The following is a 22,319-nucleotide window of genomic DNA, read 5'->3' on the forward strand; positions in this document are numbered from 1 at the left end:
ATACAATACAAAAACACATTTAGGGTCTGATTTTCAAAAGTATTTACATGAGTAAAACTGAGTTTTACATGTCTAAATGCACGTTACCTGTGTAAGTGGGCTTTTGAAAATTGCTACAATATATGCCATGGAATTGTCCATATGATTTACTTGAGTAAGTGCACTTGAGTAAATGACTTTTGAAAATTGCTATGATAGTATGTTACATTTACATGCTTAACTCCTTTGAAAATTTGCTTGTTAATGTGCATGGAAAATTCACATTGATATTGCAACAATACACAATCCCCTGTACAAAATTTCTGCAAATCATTTTTCTCGGAGAAAGAGCAATTCTCCTTAAATTCAATCTCAAAGCTTTTGCTTCCTTTCTTGCCAAAAATGTCATCTTTTCACGATTCACAAGATTATATTATGCAATATAAATGCTACGGAACAAATGTGAAAGGAGAGAAAAACAAAAGGATGAATAAACGGGCACCTCCTGGCAGGAATTGGGCGAGCAGCACTTCTTACCTGATGCTGCTGCTGCTGCCTCGGCAGTGAAGCCATGTGAGATTCTAATCCACCCCCTCCTGAGGGTAGAGACCCTTCTGCTAAAAGTGGCTGAGCATATCAAATGGGGTTTCTGATGTACTATATGTGCTGTGTCGCTGGATGTCATATGCAACAGTGGAAGTTTGAAAATGCTTCAATATTCAAAATGTATTTGTAACCTCATCTTGATTCCCCCAACAAGGATAGGTAAATTCTCTTCCAAGTCCAACATGTGCCAGGTATGCTGGAAAAAACTTTCCCCAGTCTCAAAATAGGTTGAATCTTCAAATAACTCACAAAAAGCTCAAAAAGCTCCAAAAAACTTGAAATCTTTCCAAAAACATCAGTATGTCTTCCATCTTGATATTTACTGGATGCAAGATGCAAAACAAGGATCCAATCCTTTCCTCCAGGGGGTCCTTTCTCTGTTAGGAGCTGATCCAAATTTGCAAAATCCTCTCTCAAGAACCTGAAACATGATTAATCTCAAACTTTGTCACTGAATTAGTCCTTGAGGATCTACTCAAGTCTTCTATCAAAAACCTCTTATATGAGATCCAGGGAAGATCTCCTAACCCTCTCTCTTCTCTGTGACCAACCCTCTACAGTATCTCCTAACCCACTGACTACTGCATGTGCTCAGTGCCAATTTATAGCATTCAAACCTATCCCAAAAAGAGGATGGCTCAGAAGCTGGGAAGGTGAAGGACATGCAGAAATCTAGCTACAAAATCCCACTATGACCTTTTGGAAATATTAGAATATGGTTCTAATTCCCTACTACATATCACTATATCAATTTCAATAAGCTGGGGACAATAAACATTTTAAAACACTTATATTAAAATACAAGGATGCATTCAAAAATTAATAAGAGCTCTTTTTCTTCTCTGTATAACTATAGGATATTCAGAATTGGTTCTGTACCTTGACAAGATATCACTATCAAATAAGTATAATTTAAGTCTTCTGCTTTGGTCTAAATTAAGAACATAAGAACATAAGAAAATGCCATTCTGGGTCAGACCAAGGGTCCATCAAGCCCAGCATCCTGTTTCCAACAGTGGCCAATCCAGGCCATAAGAACCTGGCAAGTACCCAAAAACTAAGTCTATTCCATGTAACCATTGTTAATGGCAGTGGCTATTCTCTAAGTGAACTTAATAGCAGGTAATGGACTTCTCCACCTGGTACTTATATTTTATATAGGGTATTCTCTGCCAACCTGCTCAATGAGATGGGCTGCAGAGAAACCCCTCTTTTATTTCGAGACATTTCAAAGATAAGTATAACAGTTATATTTCTGACGGCTGAATGAACAGTTTAAGTGTGTTTCACACGAAGAAAAATAAATTGATATTAAATTGAAGTTTATAAAATAAAAAATGAAAAAATAAAAAGAGGGGTTTCTCTGCAGCCCATCTCATGAGATTTTTATGAAAAATATATTTTCGAATAAAAACGGAGGCTGGAGGGTGCGTTTATGATTAAAACAACAATGGCACCGAGGAGGTAGCCCATTAACATATGAAACCATCCCCTGCACTCCTATCAAATTAAATTAAATTTAATTCAAGTGAACATTTTGAGCAGGTTGGCAGAGAATACCCTATATAAAATATAAGTACCAGATGGAGGGGTTTGTGCAGTATATTATACATACATACCCTTGGGGAGGATCTCGTTTTGAAATATTGGTCTAAATTACAGCAAGATGTAAATATCCTAAAAAGCCTAAGAGGAGCCGGTCTCAGTGCAGCCTAGGTGTTCTTCCGCAGGCCATCTCATTCTGCTATGTTCCCAGTAAGTGCCACCAGGAAGCCTGGTGCTTCTGTAGCTGTTTTGAAGCTTCATATAGCCCTACTTAGCCCTGCCTTTTAGTGAGAAAAACCGAGACTAGATTCCTTGTTTCAGTTTGTACAATAATTTACAATCTTTAAATTTATCTTGCCTCTAAATATGTTACTTAGACATTTTTTTTTAAATATGTGTGCCCAGTTGGTTTTTATATTCTATTTTGCCTCAATTTATGTCAAAAATACAATAATGTTGTTTAATGCCAATTCTATCTTCTTTTATGCTTTTACTTCAAATAAAAGTTTCATCTGGGGTCCCTAACCTCTTGACATGTGCTCTTTTAGAGAGCTTTATGTTAATTTATTCATTTTTGGTGTAATTATATACTTTATGCAGATGGTGGAATCACCAGTATTTTTACACTCTTTATACTTTTAAAACCAATCCAGGGCCAAATTAGGTCTCCCTGACCATTATCCAGAAATTCTTTTAATTTTTTTTTACTTTTTTTTATTTTAAATTGGGACTACTGTAGTCCCAGGAGTAACATCATAATGACATCATTACAAACTATAAACATGGCTTGAACTGAACTTTGGCATCAGGGGCTTTCCCACTGCCCCCCAGACGTCTATAGAAGCCTCTTCATGACAGCATCAGCTCCCCATTGCTACTGCTGCCAAAATGAAACTGAATAGTGGCAGAAAAGTGCTCCCTCTCATTGCTGCTGCAATCGATGAAACAGCAACAGCAACTCTATTCTCCCACTTGCTCTGCACTCATCCTTCTCCTGCATAACATGGGGGGGGGGGGGGGGATTCAAAACCTGCCCTGCAGCTGTCAGTGGTCCCTCACTCCAGGGACACTAGGCTGCACTTGCATGGCTCTCAACATCCTCCGTAGCCTGCTGCTGCAGGCATGGGATTCTCCAAAACAACATGACATCTAACTAGTCCTTTCTTAGCTACTAGCCTAACTTCAGCAGCACAACACTAACTTCAGCAGCACTGGACCACTTCTAACTCTGGGCCTTTTCCAGAACCCATGCCATGGTCACTGCCCTGCTCCTTTTTCAGCCACTGGACTCTAATAGTCCCATAGCAGCTGGCTGGCCATTTGATCCAGCCGAGCAGCCATACCAGTCAGGGGCAGAGAGTGCTTCCTTTCACTCAGTAAATTTCAATTTTGTTATATCTCCATCTTGTCCCCCATATTACAAGATCATGGAATTCTGCAGTTACAACTACAGAGATGGATGCAGCAGCAGTAGCAACAGCAGCAGCAGTAAAAAGTGCTGCTCGCTGACTCCTGGGTTTAAAGCAAAGCTATGGAAATGAGTGAAAGGACAAAGGCTCTGCACCCTCTTTGCCTGTTTCTCTCTGTTGGGGGTCGGCACAACCTGCTGTCGGACACCTTTTGCAATGTTAGACGTGTAAAATGTCAGGTGAAAACTAGTTTCATCCAATAATAAAGGATTATAAAGATGACACATTACATAAGATTACATTCAATAATACACTAGATAAAAATGAGCTAATAACCATAATTGTATATCAAGCCATAATTAGAATTCATCTATTACAGAGCAAAGTGCTCATGATAGCAGCTTATGATAAAATAATTTAAAATTAATGGGTAAAGGCAGTAGCAAAAAAATAGGTGTTTAATGATTGTCCCAATGAGAAACAGTCTCCCTCTCCATGGGCATGGCATTCTACAATTTGGGCCCTACCCATGAAAAGGTTGTTTTTACTAGCTTAAAATCTGCGAGGACATGTAAAAAAGCCACACGGACTGATCTCAGTGAACGCTTGGGTACATATCAGTCCAATTTGTTCACAAGATGAATGGGACCTGTGGTGCTTAGTAGCCAGAAAATAAGAGACAAGATCTTAAAGTGAGAACAATACGTGACTGGTAGCCAGTGTTAACTCCTTCAGAAAGGGAGAGACACTGTCTCTACCCATTATCCCAATCAAACCTGAACTGCAGAATTTTATATTAGTTGCATGAAACTGCAAAATTTAAAAACTGGGCAAATAGTGTCTGAAGAAATAAACTAATAATTATTTCAGTGTAGTATCATTTAAATTGCTTTCCTTCCCTTCTTCCCACCAAATTCCTTGTTTAATGTCTGTTTGGGAGAACATCAGCTTTGGAAATAAGAAATTTTAAAGGTGAATTTTAGCTTAAATCTGTTTATTCAAAGGTGAATTTTAAAAGCCCAGTGCATGCATCAATTAAGGGATGTGTGAAGAAGTTGGGCTTGCGCATGATTGTATTTTAAAAAGCATCTAGACACATGCATAAATTCTGTGGCATGCACGTCTCAAAAGTTTCCACAAAGGGTTGGGACGTGGGCATGGGCGATTCAGGGCCTGGTAAAGAGATGTGTGTATAAATACTTATATGTCCTGGCACGTGCGAGGTCCCCTGCAGTATAACTTTACTTCTGCTTTGGATGATGTGTAAATTATAAAATAAAAGGATCAATCCATTTCTGAGGGGTTTAAAGGGTCTGGGATAACTGGAGGGAGTGTAGACTATCAAACCAGCTTTTAACTGGGTGAACTGGTGGACAAACTGGTAAATTGGAAATGGCGCGGGTGGACGCTTCTTTTAAAATCCCCCAGCTTACATGATAGGAGCAGGATTTGCTTGCCCATGCGTGTGTCCACTTAAAATTAAAATTAGGCGCAGATGTGTGCGCGGCCAGGCTATTTTATAACATGTGCGCATATACGTGCGCAAGTTATAAAATGGCCACATGCCTGGGTGCAGGTCGATGCACATGTGTCAATGTGCACACGTGCCAAGGTACACCTGTGTGCTTGTTTGAAAGTTACCGTCCCTTTGTGTTTCACTAGCTTTTAGAAAAGACATTTTTAATCAAGGAAATAAAACCAAAATGTCCAAATAAATGATTGTTCTGGCTTCAAATGGTAACAGGAAGAAAAAAAACCCTCTAGTTTGAAAGAAGACACATTTTGACGCATGCATTTCTTTCAGTTTTAAAGGAGGTTTTTTATGATGTTGAGGCCATATTGCAAAAAATGAAACCTAAATCTCAAGAGGCCTATGAGAACGATGTGCCGAGTGAACTTTTAATATATAAAAAAAGCAAAAAAGTGGGTAGTCATACAAAATTAAGACTGTTAGTCATCCTTACTGGAAAAGACAAGGACATGGAAAGAAACAAAGCTAGCTTAGATGTGCACATGGGGGGGATGAGATCTTATTAAAAACTACAGCTGGCGGGAGATGAGAAAGAGCCACATAAGCCAAAGAAGCTGATGGAAACCGCAGCACTTTAACACACAGAAGACTCTGGGACTAGGCTAATCCTTCAAGGGCATTTTGCTACAGTCTAGATCTCCTTTCTGAATGCACACTTGAGCTTTTCTTGGCGAAACAGAGCGGCTGACAACCATCTTTCAGAAATTCTCTAAATCTGGAGAGGGCATTAATTACCATAAACATTTCCCCTTAATTATTTTTTTTCAAGCTGAGCTCATTTGATGTTTAATTTTCGTTATCAACTCATCTTAGACTGTGGAACAGCAGCATTGCACTTAAATGCCTCCCTCCCATACACATCTTTCTAAGAACTGGGGAATATCTCTTTTTTTTTTAATATCATTTTTCATTTTCCAAAGAAAAGAAAGCATCATTCATAAACATGAAAGGTATTTTCTGCTCACATTATATAAGGAAAAGCCCTTTTAGTGCTAGAACAAGCAGGAAATCATTAGTCTACAAGCAAAAGTGGGGTGAAGGTGGAGCTTGCATAGTAGGAGATGCTGAGGAAAATAATGGAAACAGGGAACCTAGGCATGGATCACCATTTAGAAATCATAGACCCTCGTAATTATGTAATCAATTGAGCTTGTGCTGAGCCAGAAACACTTTGGAGTGAATATTCAAAACATAGGAACGGTAACTTTCAAAGCGGTGCGCAGGTGCACATGTGTGCACCTTCATTGGCCTGCGCCCAGGGATGCAGCTATTTTGTAACATATTCGCTTATATGCGCACATGTTATAAAATAGGATGGTCATGCGCACGTGTGCTGAATTTTAAGTGGGTGCACGCAAATCTTGCTTCTACCGCGTAAATGGGGAAATTTAAAAAGGGACGCATGCCGACACCATTGTCTGTTTTACCAGTTCCTCCCCAGTTCGCCCAGTTATCAGTCCTCCACACCCCCCTAGTTTGATAGCCTGTGCACCCCCCAGTTACCCCAGACCCTTTACACCTCCCCCAAAATGGCTCACTGTTTAATTTCTTTTACTTACATGCCATCCACAGCAGAAGTAAAGTTACGTGGCATCATCTCGGTAAGTATTGATGCACAAATTTCTTGTTAGAGTCCCAAAACACCCGTGCCCCACCCATGCAGGCCGTCCAACACGCGCACATGTCCTCCCGTGCGCCGCTTTGAAAAGTTAGCATCCCTAGTTGCTATTTTAAAAGACATTTACACTTGTAGATGTGTCATCTTACTTGCAGAATTTTGCACCTGCTAATTATCTGCTGTAAATGATATTAAAATTGTTCATTGCGCAGTACTGGCTGGGTGGGAGGTCTGGGTGAACTGGGGGGGGGGGGGGGCGGGCACAGGCTGAAGATCCAGAAGGATCTCAATGACCTGGAGAAGGACTGGGTGAACTGGTGGACTAATTTCCTGGCAATTTCCTTGATGCAAGCATGTTTTAAAATATGCCGACTTGCAAGCTTAAATCTCCATATACATTAGTATATCCTACTTTATTTTGCTTGTAAAATATACGTATGTATATTTTTTAAATAGGTAGGAAAAGTACATGTGCTCAGTGCATTCAATCTCAATTGATCTAGTTGAAAGAATATATATCTCACACCGGCAAGATTAATATGACATTTACAAGGATAATGAAGAAAAAACAGGACTGGGTAATTTCAACTATGCATATGCCAGCTGTTGCTGCAGCCTACATACTTTCAGTTTAAACTTATAAAAGCTCTGTCCCAAAAAAAAAAAAAAAAAGACAGTGCCCGGGAGATTTAAAAGAGGCAAAGATGGTGTTTGAGGATGCCACAGATAAAAACCGGAAGATCACAGAGAATAACACTTTGAAATACATAATCCATATTTATACAATCCTGTCTGTTGGAAATACTTGAGAAGTCCCAGAAATCAATAAAACTGCCAAGGGCCCATGCTCACTCAAGGATTTCAGAAATTGTTTCTAACTGATGGCATTATGTATGTGCATGTGTGCATACGCGTGCATTTGACTTATATAACCCCTTTCCCTCATGTGGGTATAAAAATGATGATTTCACTATTCCATTGCCTCTACTAGTATATATCATACTTATAGCAGAGGGGAATCAGTGGCAAGGTTACATTTAATTGATTTCTTAATGTAGAAGCCTGGCGAGTTGAAAAGTCTTAAAAGACAGAGGAATGCAACTGTGCACATACTGCAAACATAAAGATTATGCTAGTCACAACTGACTGGACATTTCTACCATTCCTATCAGTTATAGTAAATACTCTTTAATTACAAATTCCTCGTTCACCCAGCACTGAAAGTCACATTTGAAGAAAGGACCTGTGAGGTCTTCAAAGACTTGTGCACTACAAAAGTTTGTTTTCTATCCTCTAATATGAGGTATAGCAACCTACAAAGATTCTGGTTTTTTCCAGGATCCATATGGTTACCAGAACCCTGCTCATACACAACATTATTTACAATCAAGCCATAAGATATAATTAGATATGTTCAAGAAGAGAGCAGAGGGATAAACAAACAGATTCAAAAGAGAATTCATAAATCATCATGGCTACAAACATAGGAATACTGATGATAAAATCCACAAAAAATGTAAATTATGCAAAGATGACCTCCTGAAATATACTGAAGTGTCTATTCAGCTGTGTGTGGCTCGGCTAATTAGCTGGATAAACTTATCCAGCTAATTTAGCCCATATATTCCACAGCATGGCTGCACTGGTGAAGATATCCAGCTAAAAGTTTATCTGGGTAACCAGGAGAGGTGTATGGGCTGGATAAGTCATCCTGCTTACGCTGAATATCAGAGTTATCCGGATAACTTATCCTGATAACTAAGCACCTCTCATTTAAGTCCCTGGAACGCTCCTGACATCTGGCCAAATTTTAGCCAGTTAAAAAGCTATCTAGCTAGAACTTAGCTGGCTAAGTGCCCAAATATTACTTCTGAGATATCCGGCTAAATGCTTCTGAATATGGATCTCATAAAGACATATCAAATAGCAAAGTCCTGTTAGATTAATTTATTTCCTGGGACAATGTGACCTTTTGCTCATTCTTTTCTGATCTGAGGAAGGGACAGAAATAAATGTTAACAAATAAAAACCAAAAAATATATGTATATGAATGCTAGTTAAGAAATGTATTAACTTAGTCCAATTAAAAAGTATCACAATTTTTTTTTAATTTGTTATCCTTTATTTTGAGCTTTGAGCTATGAAGGCTGGCATTTACCAAGCAACATTACAGTTTAGCATCTTTGTGTTCTTTACTGATTTTGTTATTCTTTTTAGCAAACTGTAAATGAAATGTAAGAATGTCGCCTGAAAAATGGAACTAAAACTTACCTCCTTAGACATTTGTTAGCCAAATAAAGGTAACATTACTATTACTGTTTTGGTTTTCTTGTAACAAATTGTATTTTAGGCAGGCTATTATGCTACTTCCCTTATGCTTATTAAAGTTAATGAATAAGATCCTCCTCAGTAATACTTGCTTGTGTTAAACCTATGGTTCAATAAATTAGAAATAAAAATAATTATAATTCTTCTCTACATTCTCTGTACAGGGGCACCTGCTGACCCTTTTACTCTTCATACTCCATGCTTCCCGGACTTGTTTTCTCATCTCTGCCATTAGGCATTTACATACTGACACGAAGAACAGAAAAGGTGACTCTGCTGGTTATTAACAAATCTCGGGGCGAGATCTATTGCATGGAAGGAACATCCTGCTTTAAACTACAAATTCTGCTTACTGGAAAAAAAAACAAATTAATCTTAGATTTGATCTGAATAAGGGGCTGACTTACCTGTTGAACAGTCTAAGCCCGTCCAGTTGGGCTCACAGACACATGCCCCGCTGTCCAAAAGAACATTTCCGTGGCCCGAGCATTGTTCTTGACAAGCTGGTAGAGATGTCTCACAATTCACCCCTCCCCAACTAGCTGAACAGTGACACTTTCCTTGAACACAGACACCGTGGGAAGAGCACATAGGATCCAAACAGTCCTCTGGAAAAAAAAAGCACAGTGTACAAAACTGGCATGTTAATTTCTACAGCTAAGAAGCTGATAGAGGAGTTTAGTGCTAATTCGATTATGCTCGTTTCAAGATGGAGAAACTCATTTTAGTACAGGCTGGCAAAAAGTGGGCAGCAGTCAGATTAAAACAGGGCTGTTAGGCACCCAAGTTACACCAATTATCCCAGAAAAACTACATGTGCGCAATTACACCTGTTATTTGGTGTACAAAGTTTTGCCAAGAAAATATGCCTACTTTTAGATTTTAAAAAGTATGCATGGAAGCCCCAACTCCGCCCAGGCTCCAGTCCCGGAACGCCTCTCCCCTATGTAGTTACAGTACACACATGGAGTGTGAATGCATGCACTTTTACGTGAGTTGCGGTCACTTAATTTCCTAAAGGGTTCTGTCCTTTAGAAAATTATGCCATTATTACATATCCCTTTGAAAAGTATCCCACTAAAGCAGCAGATTCACAGACTCACTCATGTATGGTCATATTTAAGTGAGACACGGGACAAATGTTTAAAGGATTTTTCCCATTTTGTATCTATAAATGTCCGGTATATCTTGTCCACAGTTATTTTGAGAGAGACCTCAACCCAAAAAAAGAGGCAAGTGAAGGACAAAGAAATAATCAGCAGAAAATAATCCTTCACCAATTGTAATCAATAAACTTTTAGAATATAAAGATGAATTAATTGCTAAGGAGGAAAAGACCTCAGTATGCACATAACAATACACTTTAGGAAAACTGAGATGCTTCGCAAGAGATAGGATCAAACAGGACATCAGAGGTGGCGATCGAGGCAAATATCTGACCCAGTGCAAACTGAAATGGATATTCCGTTCAAACACTGTAGAACCTCTTGGCATCAATGTTGCCATTGAATGGGTCTTCTTGTTTGGATAAAGGATTTTGTTTGGAAGCATGGAGTTAATGAGAGTGCTTTCTATGTTCTGTATATAACCACTGAGTATTGGTTATGATTTAAAACATTATATATTTTCTAAGAATTGATCGTAATATTTACACATAAACAAAAACACTTTTTCATGACTACGTGAATTGTGCATGCTCTATCACAAGTAGCAGGCATATATTTGCACATGTGTGGGCATCTTTCACAAAGCTTCATTGAGAACGATGGATCCGTTGGAATTAGTTATTGCATTCTCAGCAGTAAGTATGCAGCATTTAAAAAAGTTTGTTTTTATTGATTTATTCATATTAAACATTATTTTTCAGTTTAGCCCTGATACAGCAGGAACGCAAAATGCTGGCCAATGTCGGCTTGGTTTGTTCAAAGGTTCATCGGCTTGTTTAAAGTCTAATTTTAAATCAGTTGCTTGATTCCAGATTATGTCAACCAGCTCATCTCATTTGCTAAGTCATCCATGCTCTCTAGACTTTAAAAAGGTAAGTGCTAAATATGCATTCTTGCCTTATGTATATCATTAGAATTTGAAGCCTAGATTCCCATGACTATACCAGTTTTTCATCTCATTTGGAAAGCTATCAATGAGGAGTTTGACACTTAAAGGTGAATTTTAAAAGCCCAGGCGCACACCAAAACCGGGAGATATGAGAATATGTTGGGCCAGCATGCACTGAGCGGATTTTAAAAGCCGCCCAGGTACACATGTATCTCCTGCGGTGTGCATAAATGAAAATTTCGAAAAAGGGGTGGGGAATGAGCGCTCCTGAATTTCAGCTTCACATTTGTGCATAAATACTTATGTAACCAGGTGTACTCCGGGCCCCCCCCCCCCCCCCGTGTAACGTTTCTTCTGCTATGGAGGACATTTAAGTAATAAAATAAAGAAAAATAGGCAGATTGGTGGGGTTCAAGGGGTCAGAGCTAACAAGGGAAAAGGGAGGCAATTAAACACAGGAGGGCATGGAAGTCCTATTTGTTACCTGGGCAAACTGGGAATGAACTGGGAAAACTGGTAATGATGCTGTGCGTGCCTTTTAAAATCCCCCTACTTACACGGTAGAAGCAGCATTTGCACACACAAGTGTGCAACCACTTAAAATTACTTGCACATGTGTGCGCAGTCAGGCTACTTTATAACAAACAAGCATATATGTGTGTATGTTATAAAATGGCCGTGTTGGGCGCAGGCCGACAATCGTGCACATGTGTACTCATGCACCTGTTTAAAAGTTACCGAACTAAAATGGGGATGCTCTGGACTTCTGAAAAATCAGTGCTAATGTGCACTTTTGCATTATTAACAATATGAGAATTTAAAGTCTAGATTCCAATGACTATATCAGTTTTTCAATCACCGGTATGTGGCCTTTAGTATACAGTCTGTTTTTTGGAAAGTTGGCAAATGGTGAATTTTGGCTTTGGTTGCATGGATCTTTTTCAAACAAACAGAATTTAGCTTCTTTAACAAGAAAGATACAACATAACAATTTTGCTATAATTTTTCAATGTTTTTATTTTAGAAATCTATATAAATAAAAATGTTAAATAGTTTGGACAAAATCGCTAATCTCAGAAACCACTGAACCGATTGCTTTCAAATTTGGACACAACCTTCATTTCGCATACAGGAAGGTTCTTCTGTACTTACATTACAGATATGTCATACCTCTGACAGGTAAAATAGGTTTAAAATTTTTTTCGAGAAAACAGCGACATCTGCTGGATGTAAGCGCCATCTGTTACACCTTACACTAACACACACTACACTAATCATTTCGCCAGTCCAGGTCCTCATTTCACTTCCATGTTAACACATTCGCGCACTTTTTTCGCCGGAAGATAACTATTTCCTTTACAGATAAAATACACCCACCACTCTTTTCACACCCCCCACACACATGCCAAATTGATTTACTTCCCACAGCCTCCCAACACACACAAAACCACCCTCCTCACACCCCCCACACACATGCCAAATTTATTTACTTCCCAGGCCCTCACAACACACACAAAACCTGACAGAAGTCCAGGAGGCTCCAGCAGGGGGCCAGGACCGGTCCAGGACACATCTCCTGCACTATGGCCGTCGGCTGCCAGTACTCAAGGCACCGACGGCCCTTTCTCTTACTATGCCACTAGGGGACACCAATGGCGGCAGTAGCCCATGTGACATAGTAAGGGTGAGGGCCCCTCGGCGCCATTTTCAGGACTGGCAGCCAGCGGACCTTTGCCCTTACTATGTCAGAGGACCTACCGCTGCCATTGCTCCACCCCACTGACATAGTAAGGGCAAAGGGACGTCTGAACCTGTTTCAGTGCTCGCAGCCGACGGACCAACGCCAATACAATGCTCCCGGACCGCTCCTGAATGCCCGCTCCACTGACTGACATTTTTATCAGGTCTCGGGGGGTCTGGAGGGTGGGGGGTGGTAATGAATTTATTGCGAACATCTTGGGGAGGGGTCACGAGGGGGGGCAGGTTTCATTCATTCAGCAACTCTGGGGGGGCGGGGGGCTACTGTTTTTCGCAGTGCTGGGGGAGGGGGGGCAGGAGAGTGTGGAGTGGTTAGTTTAAGAGAACTTTTCTCATACGGTTGTTTTTTGGGGGAAGGGGAAGTTTCACACACAAATACATACACTAAACTTGCACGATCTTGGGAACGCACCAAAATAGCCCTCCCCAGACCACAAAACAAATCTGGAAGTGCAAATTTGGTTAGGCACTCCCCTATTTGACTACATAACGCGCACAGACGCCCAGGGACAGATCACATGTAGCACCAACAATTTTAATTTCCCAGGTCTTGGGAGGGGGCAGGAAAGTGGGGAGTTATTATTTGATTTAAAGGATTGGGATTGGGGTTTGTTTTTTTTTTTTGGCGTGGGGGGTTCCCACAGAAATAGAAAGACAAGGTTTTCTGATCTGAAGGGTAGGCAGTAGGCGGGGGGAGGTGACAGTGAGGGGAGGGAGAATGAGGGGGGAGGTGAGTGTCAGGGGAGGGAGAATGAGGGGAGACGTGAGTGTGAGGGGAGAGAGTTGGAGTGGGGACAGGGGAGGGAAGAGGGGGGTGAGTGACCAAGGAGGAGGAGGATGAGTGACTGAGGTAAATGAGCAAGGGGAAGGGGGAGGGAGGGTAAAGAACCTGACTCTGCCACTGCAATGCATGGCCGGGTACTGCTAGTATAATAAATATTAATATTTAACAAATAAAGATCTTTCATACCAATAAAGATAACTTTATAGATAAACAATAGAAAAGGTGGGGGGTTTGGACCGATGATTACACCAGTCAGAATGCCTAAAGTGTATTGTTATGTGCATACTTGACGTCTGAGGTCTTTTCCTCCTTAGCAATTAATTAATCTGTATTTTCAAAAATATTTATTGATTACAATTGGTGTTGGTTTTTTCTTGCTGATTATTCACAGTTATTTTCAACCTTCCTGCCTAAGTAATTCAGTTTTTTACTCTTGTATTTCTGAGGCAGAATGCTTTTTGGGAATCTATAGCTCTAGTACATATCTCAGATTTGCAGCTGATGTTAACAATATGCATTATTGAATATGGGTGTGTATTGGCTACAGAGCAAGGACAAGCAGTAAGCAGAAACAGAACTAAAAGCATGAAAGTCCCAGTGAGACTGAGCAGGAAATGAAGCTTGTTTTCTAAAAACAAAATTCAGAGAAAAGAGCTGTAGAACATGTCTTCTGGTAGTGAGAGAAAAGAAGCACATTTTATAAGTCTGAACAGCAAAAGTAAAAGAAAGAAAAAAAATGTAGTAATGTATCATTCCGGGCACTGACCTTCTTCACAGATTTCACCTTTATAACCAGGAACGCAGATACAGATGCCCATGATGCATGTACCATGCCCAAAGCAGGTTGGATCAATGCACTGCTCCTCTGGCACATCACATTCTGGTCCTTTCCAGCCATTTCGACATGCACAGTGCCCTTTTTCATATTCTCCATTCCCACTGCACAATACTGGACAAGAATCTGGAAAATGTAAATAGAATAGACTTTGCATAATTCATTAAAATTCCAAAAGGTCAAAAATACTTGAAGCGTGTAAGCCAGACATGGGCAGTCCATGGCCCGCAGACTGGAAGCATCCTGCACAGGCCTCCAAGGGCACTCCACCCCCACTCCTTTGTCTGCCATTGAGACAGAGCCACTAATGTGGCACTCCGGCCCAAATGTTTACCCACCCCTGATATAAGTGAATCTCTGGATAGGTATTATATGGATATTTACGAAACACCGAGAAAAAAAGAGAGAAGGAAAATCCTCTCACAGATGTTTGCCAAGTTCAAGCTTACTCATGAGTAGAGACCTTTGTTTCAGTTTTTATATTCCTCCGCAAACTTGTCAGTGTTTATTATAGCAAAAATGGGGCAAAATCAATGGAAAAATGTGCTCGCAAGCTTTAAACAGGAGCTGATTCAACTGTTTTATGGTATTAACGCTTCCATATCATTGTATTGCCCTACAGTTACCACATGTTAAAGTAGAACACAGCAGCATATACACTAAGAGCAAATCAGTAAATTAATGTCACCTTTTGCACAGTCTGGACCAAGAAATCCTGGGAAGCAGTGACAGTGGCCTGAAATACACTCTCCATTCCCATTGCAGTTTGTAGAGCAGTCATCCATAATTTCTACACAAAGAGATGATTGCAGATTAGGATACAGCGTGCTTTATGTTAGGATTCGATCTGCCTCCCTCACCCCACTCTCCACCCCAGGATAAAAGGGGAACACCAGCTTTGTCCTTTTATTTTATGGCAATGGGAAATAAAGTTGGATAAAATCGGTACTCAATTTATGAAGGATGCTACCAAGGTTAACTTTTAAACTAACAAGTTAATTAAAAAAAAAAATTACTCATGATAAAATTAGCTCATCTGCGCAAAAGAAGCTTGTACTTGCATACATGCCACATAATAAATATCAAAAGTGCATGCACATTTTCAGTTTTGTGCGCACATTTACCTGCACAAACAAGGGCGGGCTAGGACGTGGCCAAGAGGAACGTACTAAGTTGTTATTATATAAGAGATTTATGTGAATACATTAGGCTACTTATTCACTCAATTGTACACCTAGCAACTCTCCCCAGTTCACCTGGGTGAACTGGGGAGAGTTCAGGATGAAGAACGAGGAGGGTCTTGATGAACTGGAGACAGATTGGCTGAAGTGGTGAAGGTATCAGCAAACTGGTGATTTCAATTACATGCACATTTTTAAAAAATATACCTAAATCCGCATATAAATTGAGGTTTTATGCGTCCAAGTTCTGTTTTTATTGCATATAAAATATACATAAGTATGTTTATAAAATAGGTAGAAAAATGCATGCTTTTAATGCATTGTTGATATCTGTACATAATGAAACATATATGTGAATTTTTTTTTGGGGGGGGGGGCGTGTTTGGACATGTGCATATTTTATAATCTGTGTGATATATGCAGGTTCCACGTGCCCATATACGTGTGTATATGGGGCTGTGCGGAGATGGTAATCCTCGCTGGGTACTAATTTCAGAAAAGTTTCTCCTAGTTTACAGCCAAGGTAAACATCTATCAAGAACAGGCTCAAAACTGTTCTTCTTGAAGATATGCCATCATATCTTTTTTTTTTTTTTTTAGCAATTTTAGTCCATGCTACATAGCACCTGTGGGCCTGCAAGCCAATTTACAAAGGGAAATTGCCCGTGGAGTTTTCCTTAGAAAATCCAACAATGAAACAGTGCTGCATCCTGCATACTTGCAGGTGCAAAGTAAGTGGGAAAAAATACATGGGATAAAATGAACCCAAAAAGTGAAAGAATAAACCTATAATACACAAGCCACCATCTCACTTTAAATGAAGTGTAAGGATCACAATTGGATTCACAAATTTATAATATCTGTAAGTTTGACTTTCATACAGCACTGGGCTTTGTTTGGCCTTTAAAGTGAATCTCTATATGAGGAGCAAGAGTCCATATATATTTTTTAAAGCATTTTTTCTTTATGCATTTAAATTGTTTTTCTTAACCAAAAGGTTTGTAGTTATCTTGAATAATCCAGGAACAAAAACAGGTTCTCTGGTGAACAAATAACTAATTCCTCTGCTGTTTTAATTTATCTTCCACCCAACATTGCAGTGTTTCAGAGAGGACTTCCTTCTTCAGGGGTGTATGAAATCACCTTGCCCCCATACACAAATCCTGGGTTTCCATGCTCCACATATAGAGGCTCACTTTAAAGCCCAGTGACCGATGATTACAATTGTTAGCACGTGAGTTGGGTTTACAAACACAAATCTTTTCGTATCTGCCCATGACATAAAAGTGACATGAAAGTCACTTTTACAAATATTAGAAATTTGTAAGTCCAGTTTTGACCCTTACACTTCATTTAAAGTGAGATGGTGATTTGTGTATTATAGGGATTTTGAAATATGCATTTCATTTTAGACAATTATCAGTTTGGATGTTTTTGGTTTTCATACAGTACAGAAACCCCTTTATTGCTTTCTACCATAGGCACCTTTCACCGAGGATTTCACAGAGATACAAAGTTTTCTTGGTCTTGCTAGATATTTTGCAGATGAAATATTAAATCATGGCATCTTACTATCCTGCCCTTCTGGTTTTGGAAATTCTGGGTTGGTATTGAAGTGGTTGGCTGCAACAGTGAGGGTGGAATCCTTGGTGTCTTCCTGTAATCCTTTAACACAGAGCTTTCCAAACTTTTCATGTTGGTGACACACTTTTTAGACAAACATAATTTCGGGACACAGTAATTCAGTTTACTAGCAAACCAGAGGTTAAAGGTTAAACGAACTAAATGTATTTTGACAATTTATGTATGTTTCCTTAAATATATACATAATAAAATGTTTCACGACACAACCTATCTTGTGAAAACCTCTCATTTATATTAAAAATATATAATATTCCAAGATTAATGTTATTGTTCTAATTTATGAATAACAATAATAAAACAAAGTTATTGTGTTATTCAATTTACCTCTTTAATGAGATATATGAGCTTGATGGGATGAACACAGATTTTGAATATTTGGTGTTAATAAGAAAGTCCAAAGGGTCTTCTGCGTAATTTTAAAAAGCTGGCCAGTTTCACACTATATAATTATTTGATAGCCTCATTCAACTAATTCTATATGGCTATGAGAGTGAAGACTGGAATTTATAGGAAGGGACAGAATGTCAATATAAATCCTGCACCTCCAGTTCTGTAACTCTGTGCATCCACTGAAATTCCCCCAAACAATGGAGCTTGGATGTTTCCCTTACAGCTCATCATACTAAAAGATATTTTCAAATTCTGGTGTCACCTCACAGTAACAGCAGCACAAACACCTTCCACTGCCAGGCACATTGTGAACTAACACAAAACCTCGCAAAAAAGACACTCAAAATCTATACTGCAATCCCATCGTAACATAACAGTAATAACACCAAGGACTCAAACAACAATAACCCTACCTGTGAATAAGCAAGGGTAAATATTACACTGGGTCCTAGAATACCAATACACCACCTACTGAGGAAACAAAACAAACCCGATTGCTATAGATCCCTATGCTAGCAGAATCTCTCATCATGGTTACATACACAGAGCAGAGACAGACCCTCACCAAATACAGAATAAAGGAGCACAAATTTGACAAAAACTGACATGGAAACCCCAAGAAGCCAGACTCTGTGTATTAACAATGGAAAAACAGAACCACCATTCCTCATAAAACAAATAAAATCAAGAAACATAAAGCATCAGTTATAATAGTAAAACCATACTAATAAAAGAATATTTTAAAACTACTGATAAATAGAATTTCTATTAATTAAAATCATAAACATTTTTTACAATTTCCCAAATACCAATAAAATATTTAAAAACAGCACATATATCAAATAACACCCAATAATTAAAACTAATAAGGATTTTAAAAAGCCCCTGCTGTCCATACGTGGGAGCTCTTGATTTCCAGTCACCCTGATATTGTCAAGGATTAGGAGGTTATCCTCTCTCTCTCTCACACATACTCACATGTCCATTCTCTCTCACACATACACTGTCACATACATACATATTCATGCTCTTATACCCACCATAACTTCTCGCTCTTGCAGACACTGACACACTCTCAGGCTCTAAGACACTCTCTCCCCCTCCACACACACCCCCCACACAAACTCTTACTCCCCTGGATTTTCTCATACACACTCATGCTCTCACTCTCTCTGGCTCCCTCACATACACACAAACACACACACCCAGGCAAGCTCCCAGTCAATCTCACACCACTCCCTCACCACCCCCCAGGCATGCACACATTCATTCTCACACAAACAGACCCCCAGGCAGGCAGCAATTCATTCTCACACACACACACACATACACCACACACAGGCAGGCACCTATTCTCACACATACAAACCCCAGGAAGACACCCATACATTCTCATACACAGACACACCCTCAGGCAGGCACCCATGCATTCACACACATACACCCCCAGGCAGACTCCCATTCATTCACATGCACACTAAAGGCAGACCCCCTCTCTTTCTTTTGCCAGCAACCTCAAGAGCCTCTCTCATTCCTCTGCTGCCACTGTCACTGATGCCGCATGGCTATTTGGAAGGCGCTGATTGCTGCTATTGGCACTGAAGCCCATTCTGTTGCCTCCTCTGTGTAGGCCCCGTGGGTTTCCACTTCCTCCATGTTGATCTCGTACATTGTGAGATCTGCATAGAGAAAATGCTACTTTTGCACATTACCAAAAATTACATGTGCCAATCAGTAAAAAGTAATTTTTTTTTTTTACCTTTGCTGTCTGATCTTAGTTTTCTATCGGTTGGTCACAGGCTTTTTTGTTCCACATTTCCTTTCTTATTTTTTTTTGCCAATTCCTTTCATATTGTCTTTTTTTTCTATTTCTTTTCTCTCCATCTATCTTCTTCCCTCAAACATACAGTCAGGTTCTCATTCTCACATGCTTTCTCTCTCTCTCACACACACACACACACAGGCTCTCACATGCTCTCTCTCATACAATCATTCATACACAGTCTCTCTCTTGCACATGCTGTCTGACTCACACCCAGGCTCTCTCTCACTCCCACATGCTGTCTTGCTCAAGCACAGACTCTCACTGTCACATGCTCTCTCTCATACAATCATTCATACACAGCCTCTCTCTTGCACATGCTGTCTGACTCTCACACACCCAGGCTCTCTCTCACTCCCACATGCTGTCTTGCTCAAGCACAGACTCTCACTGTCACATGCTCTCTCTCATACAATCATTCATACACACAGGCTCTCACTGGCACATGCTGTCTCTCTCACACACACACAGGCTCTCACATGCTGTCTCTGCAAACATTCAGGTCCTCACTCCCACACACAGTCTCTCAACTCATCTCATACACGCACACAATCTCTCAACTCATCTCATACACGCACTCTAAGGGCCCTCAGCCTCTCTCTTACCTCTGGGCTCCTCTTCACGGGTCGCTGCAGGTTGGGCTCTGCAGCGGCCCTGTTCTTCGCGGGCCGATCTGCGGCAGCGGCGTCCCTCTTCTTCACGGGCCGATCCGCGGCAGCAGCATCCCTCTTCTTCGCGGGCTGATCCACGGCAGCGGTGTCCCTCTTCTTCGCGGGCCGTTCCGCGCCAGTGGCGTCCCTCTGCTTTGCGGGCCGATCCGCGGAGGGGACCCTGCTACCGGGCCTCCTCCTCCTCTCAGCCCGCTGCTCCTCTTCTGCACGTGGCTGATGCTCCACCTCCTTCCTGCCCGTGCGGCTCCGGCAACATTTTTCTTCCGGGGCCACGTGGGCAGGAAGGAGGAGCACCACCTGCAAGACCTTTTTCTTCAAGCCGTGGTGACGTGAGCTCCACCACGGCCCTGCCGATCTTCATGCTGTGTGTCTCCGGCACACAGCACAGCCCAGCCCAGCGAAACTTCACTGCTCAGCCGCCAGTGGGATGAGGTCCACCGGCAGCTGCATTGGTTCCCACTTGCCGGTGTGTCACGTGCACTGGGCTTGCGCGACACACCAGCACACCTCAGGCGACACACTAAAGTGTCGCGACACACACTTTGGAAAGCTCTTTTAACAACTGGGGTTCTGCAGGGCTCCTCTTTGACCACTACGTTGTTTAATCTTTATTTGAACCCAATTTACAAACAATTAGCTACCTTGGATGTGAACTATAAAATGTACACAAATATTTTCTTTGTGCCTATAAAATGTACACAAATATTTTCTTTGTGCCTTACTTCAGGTATTGTCTAGTCTAAAATTAATTGAAAACTGGATGGACGAAAACAAACTTGCATTGAATCTGGACAAGATCAAAATGATAGTTCTTAGCAGGTTTGAATCTACTGAGCTTCCTCATTTATTCAATTTTGTGGAATTTTCTGCCTCAAAGTTTTCTCAGGTAAGAAACCTTGTGTTCTCTTGAACTGGAACTAATCTCTTTCCCTGCATGAAAAAGCTTCTTTTTCTACACTATAAAAGGTGAATTTTAGAAGCCCAACACGTGCCAAAACCGAGAAATATGCGGAGATATGCAAATATGTTGGGCAGGCATGCGCCGAGCAGATTTTAAAAGGCACCCAAATACGCGCTCCCATTGCACACACAAATGAAATGTTCCAAAAAGAGGTGTAGGCGTGGTCTGGGCAGAGCCTGGGCATTCCTGGATTTCAACAAATTAGCGCATACTTACATGCACAGGCATGTGCCGGGGGCTCCCCTGCCTTGTAACTTTACTAATTCTACAGAGGGCGTGTAAGTAATAAAATAAAGATAAACAGATAGATAGGAAGGGTTTTAAGGGTTGGGGCTAAGAGGGGAGAAGGGTGGTTTTTAAACTAGGAGAGTTTGGAAGTCCTATCCTTTACCTGGGCGAGCTGGGAACAAATTGGGAAAACTGGTAATGGGTCAGTGTGTCTGTCCATTAAAATCCCCCCACTTATGTGGGGGAAGCAGCATTGCACGCATAGGCATGCATCTACTTAAAACTGCGTGCTCATGTGTGTACATTCAGGCTATTTTATAAAATGCGCGCATATACACGCGTATGCTATAAAATGGCGATGTCCCTGGACCCAGGCCAACTCATGCATCCAAATGTGCACCCATATGTGGGTTTGAAAGTTACCGTCCATGATGGAAACTTTTGAACAGGTGCATTGGCATACATGTGTGCACGTTCATCGACCCATGTCCACAGAAGCGTTCATTTTATAACATACACGTATATATGGGAGCATGTTATAAAAGAGGCTGGACATGTGTACATGTGTGCACAATTTTAAATGGACACATGCATGTGTGTCCATTTAAAACTCCACTGATTAACCTAGTTTTTTTATTTTAATATTTACACGCCAACCAGAGCAGAAGTAAATTTACGCGACAGGGACCCTGGCATGCGCAGGGGCACGTAAGCATTTGTGCACCCATCACGCCGACATCCCTCCCAGACCATTTCATGCTCTGCCCCATTTTAGAAACTTTTCACTTGTGCACGCAGTGACAGATACACATGTCCATGAGTAGCTTTTAAAATCTGCTCGGCATGCACTGACCCAACTTGTGTGTGTATCTCCCTATTTTGGAGTACATAGGCTTTTAAAATTTGCCTTTATGTGTATTATGGAATATCAAGTCATTTCATGACATTGTCAGTTTTTGAACTGTTTTACAGCC

The 22,319-nt window shown here is 40.7% G+C and overlaps 1 protein-coding gene across 1 annotated transcript in view; it reads right to left on the reverse strand.

The window, feature by feature from the left end:
• Window positions 1-22,319, reverse strand: part of LOC115094738 (teneurin-1-like) — a 337,344-nt gene that overhangs the window by 269,231 nt on the left and 45,794 nt on the right. The window contains exons 4-6 of the mRNA XM_029607996.1: window positions 15,137-15,238; window positions 14,380-14,574; window positions 9,424-9,624 (exon numbers count right to left, since the gene is read on the reverse strand). Coding sequence (XP_029463856.1) covers window positions 9,424-9,624; window positions 14,380-14,574; window positions 15,137-15,238 — 498 coding nt within the window. The remainder of the gene's footprint in view (window positions 1-9,423; window positions 9,625-14,379; window positions 14,575-15,136; window positions 15,239-22,319) is intronic.

This window comes from Rhinatrema bivittatum, chromosome 6 (genome assembly GCF_901001135.1).
Source record: "Rhinatrema bivittatum chromosome 6, aRhiBiv1.1, whole genome shotgun sequence".
Lineage (NCBI taxonomy): Eukaryota > Metazoa > Chordata > Amphibia > Gymnophiona > Rhinatrematidae > Rhinatrema > Rhinatrema bivittatum.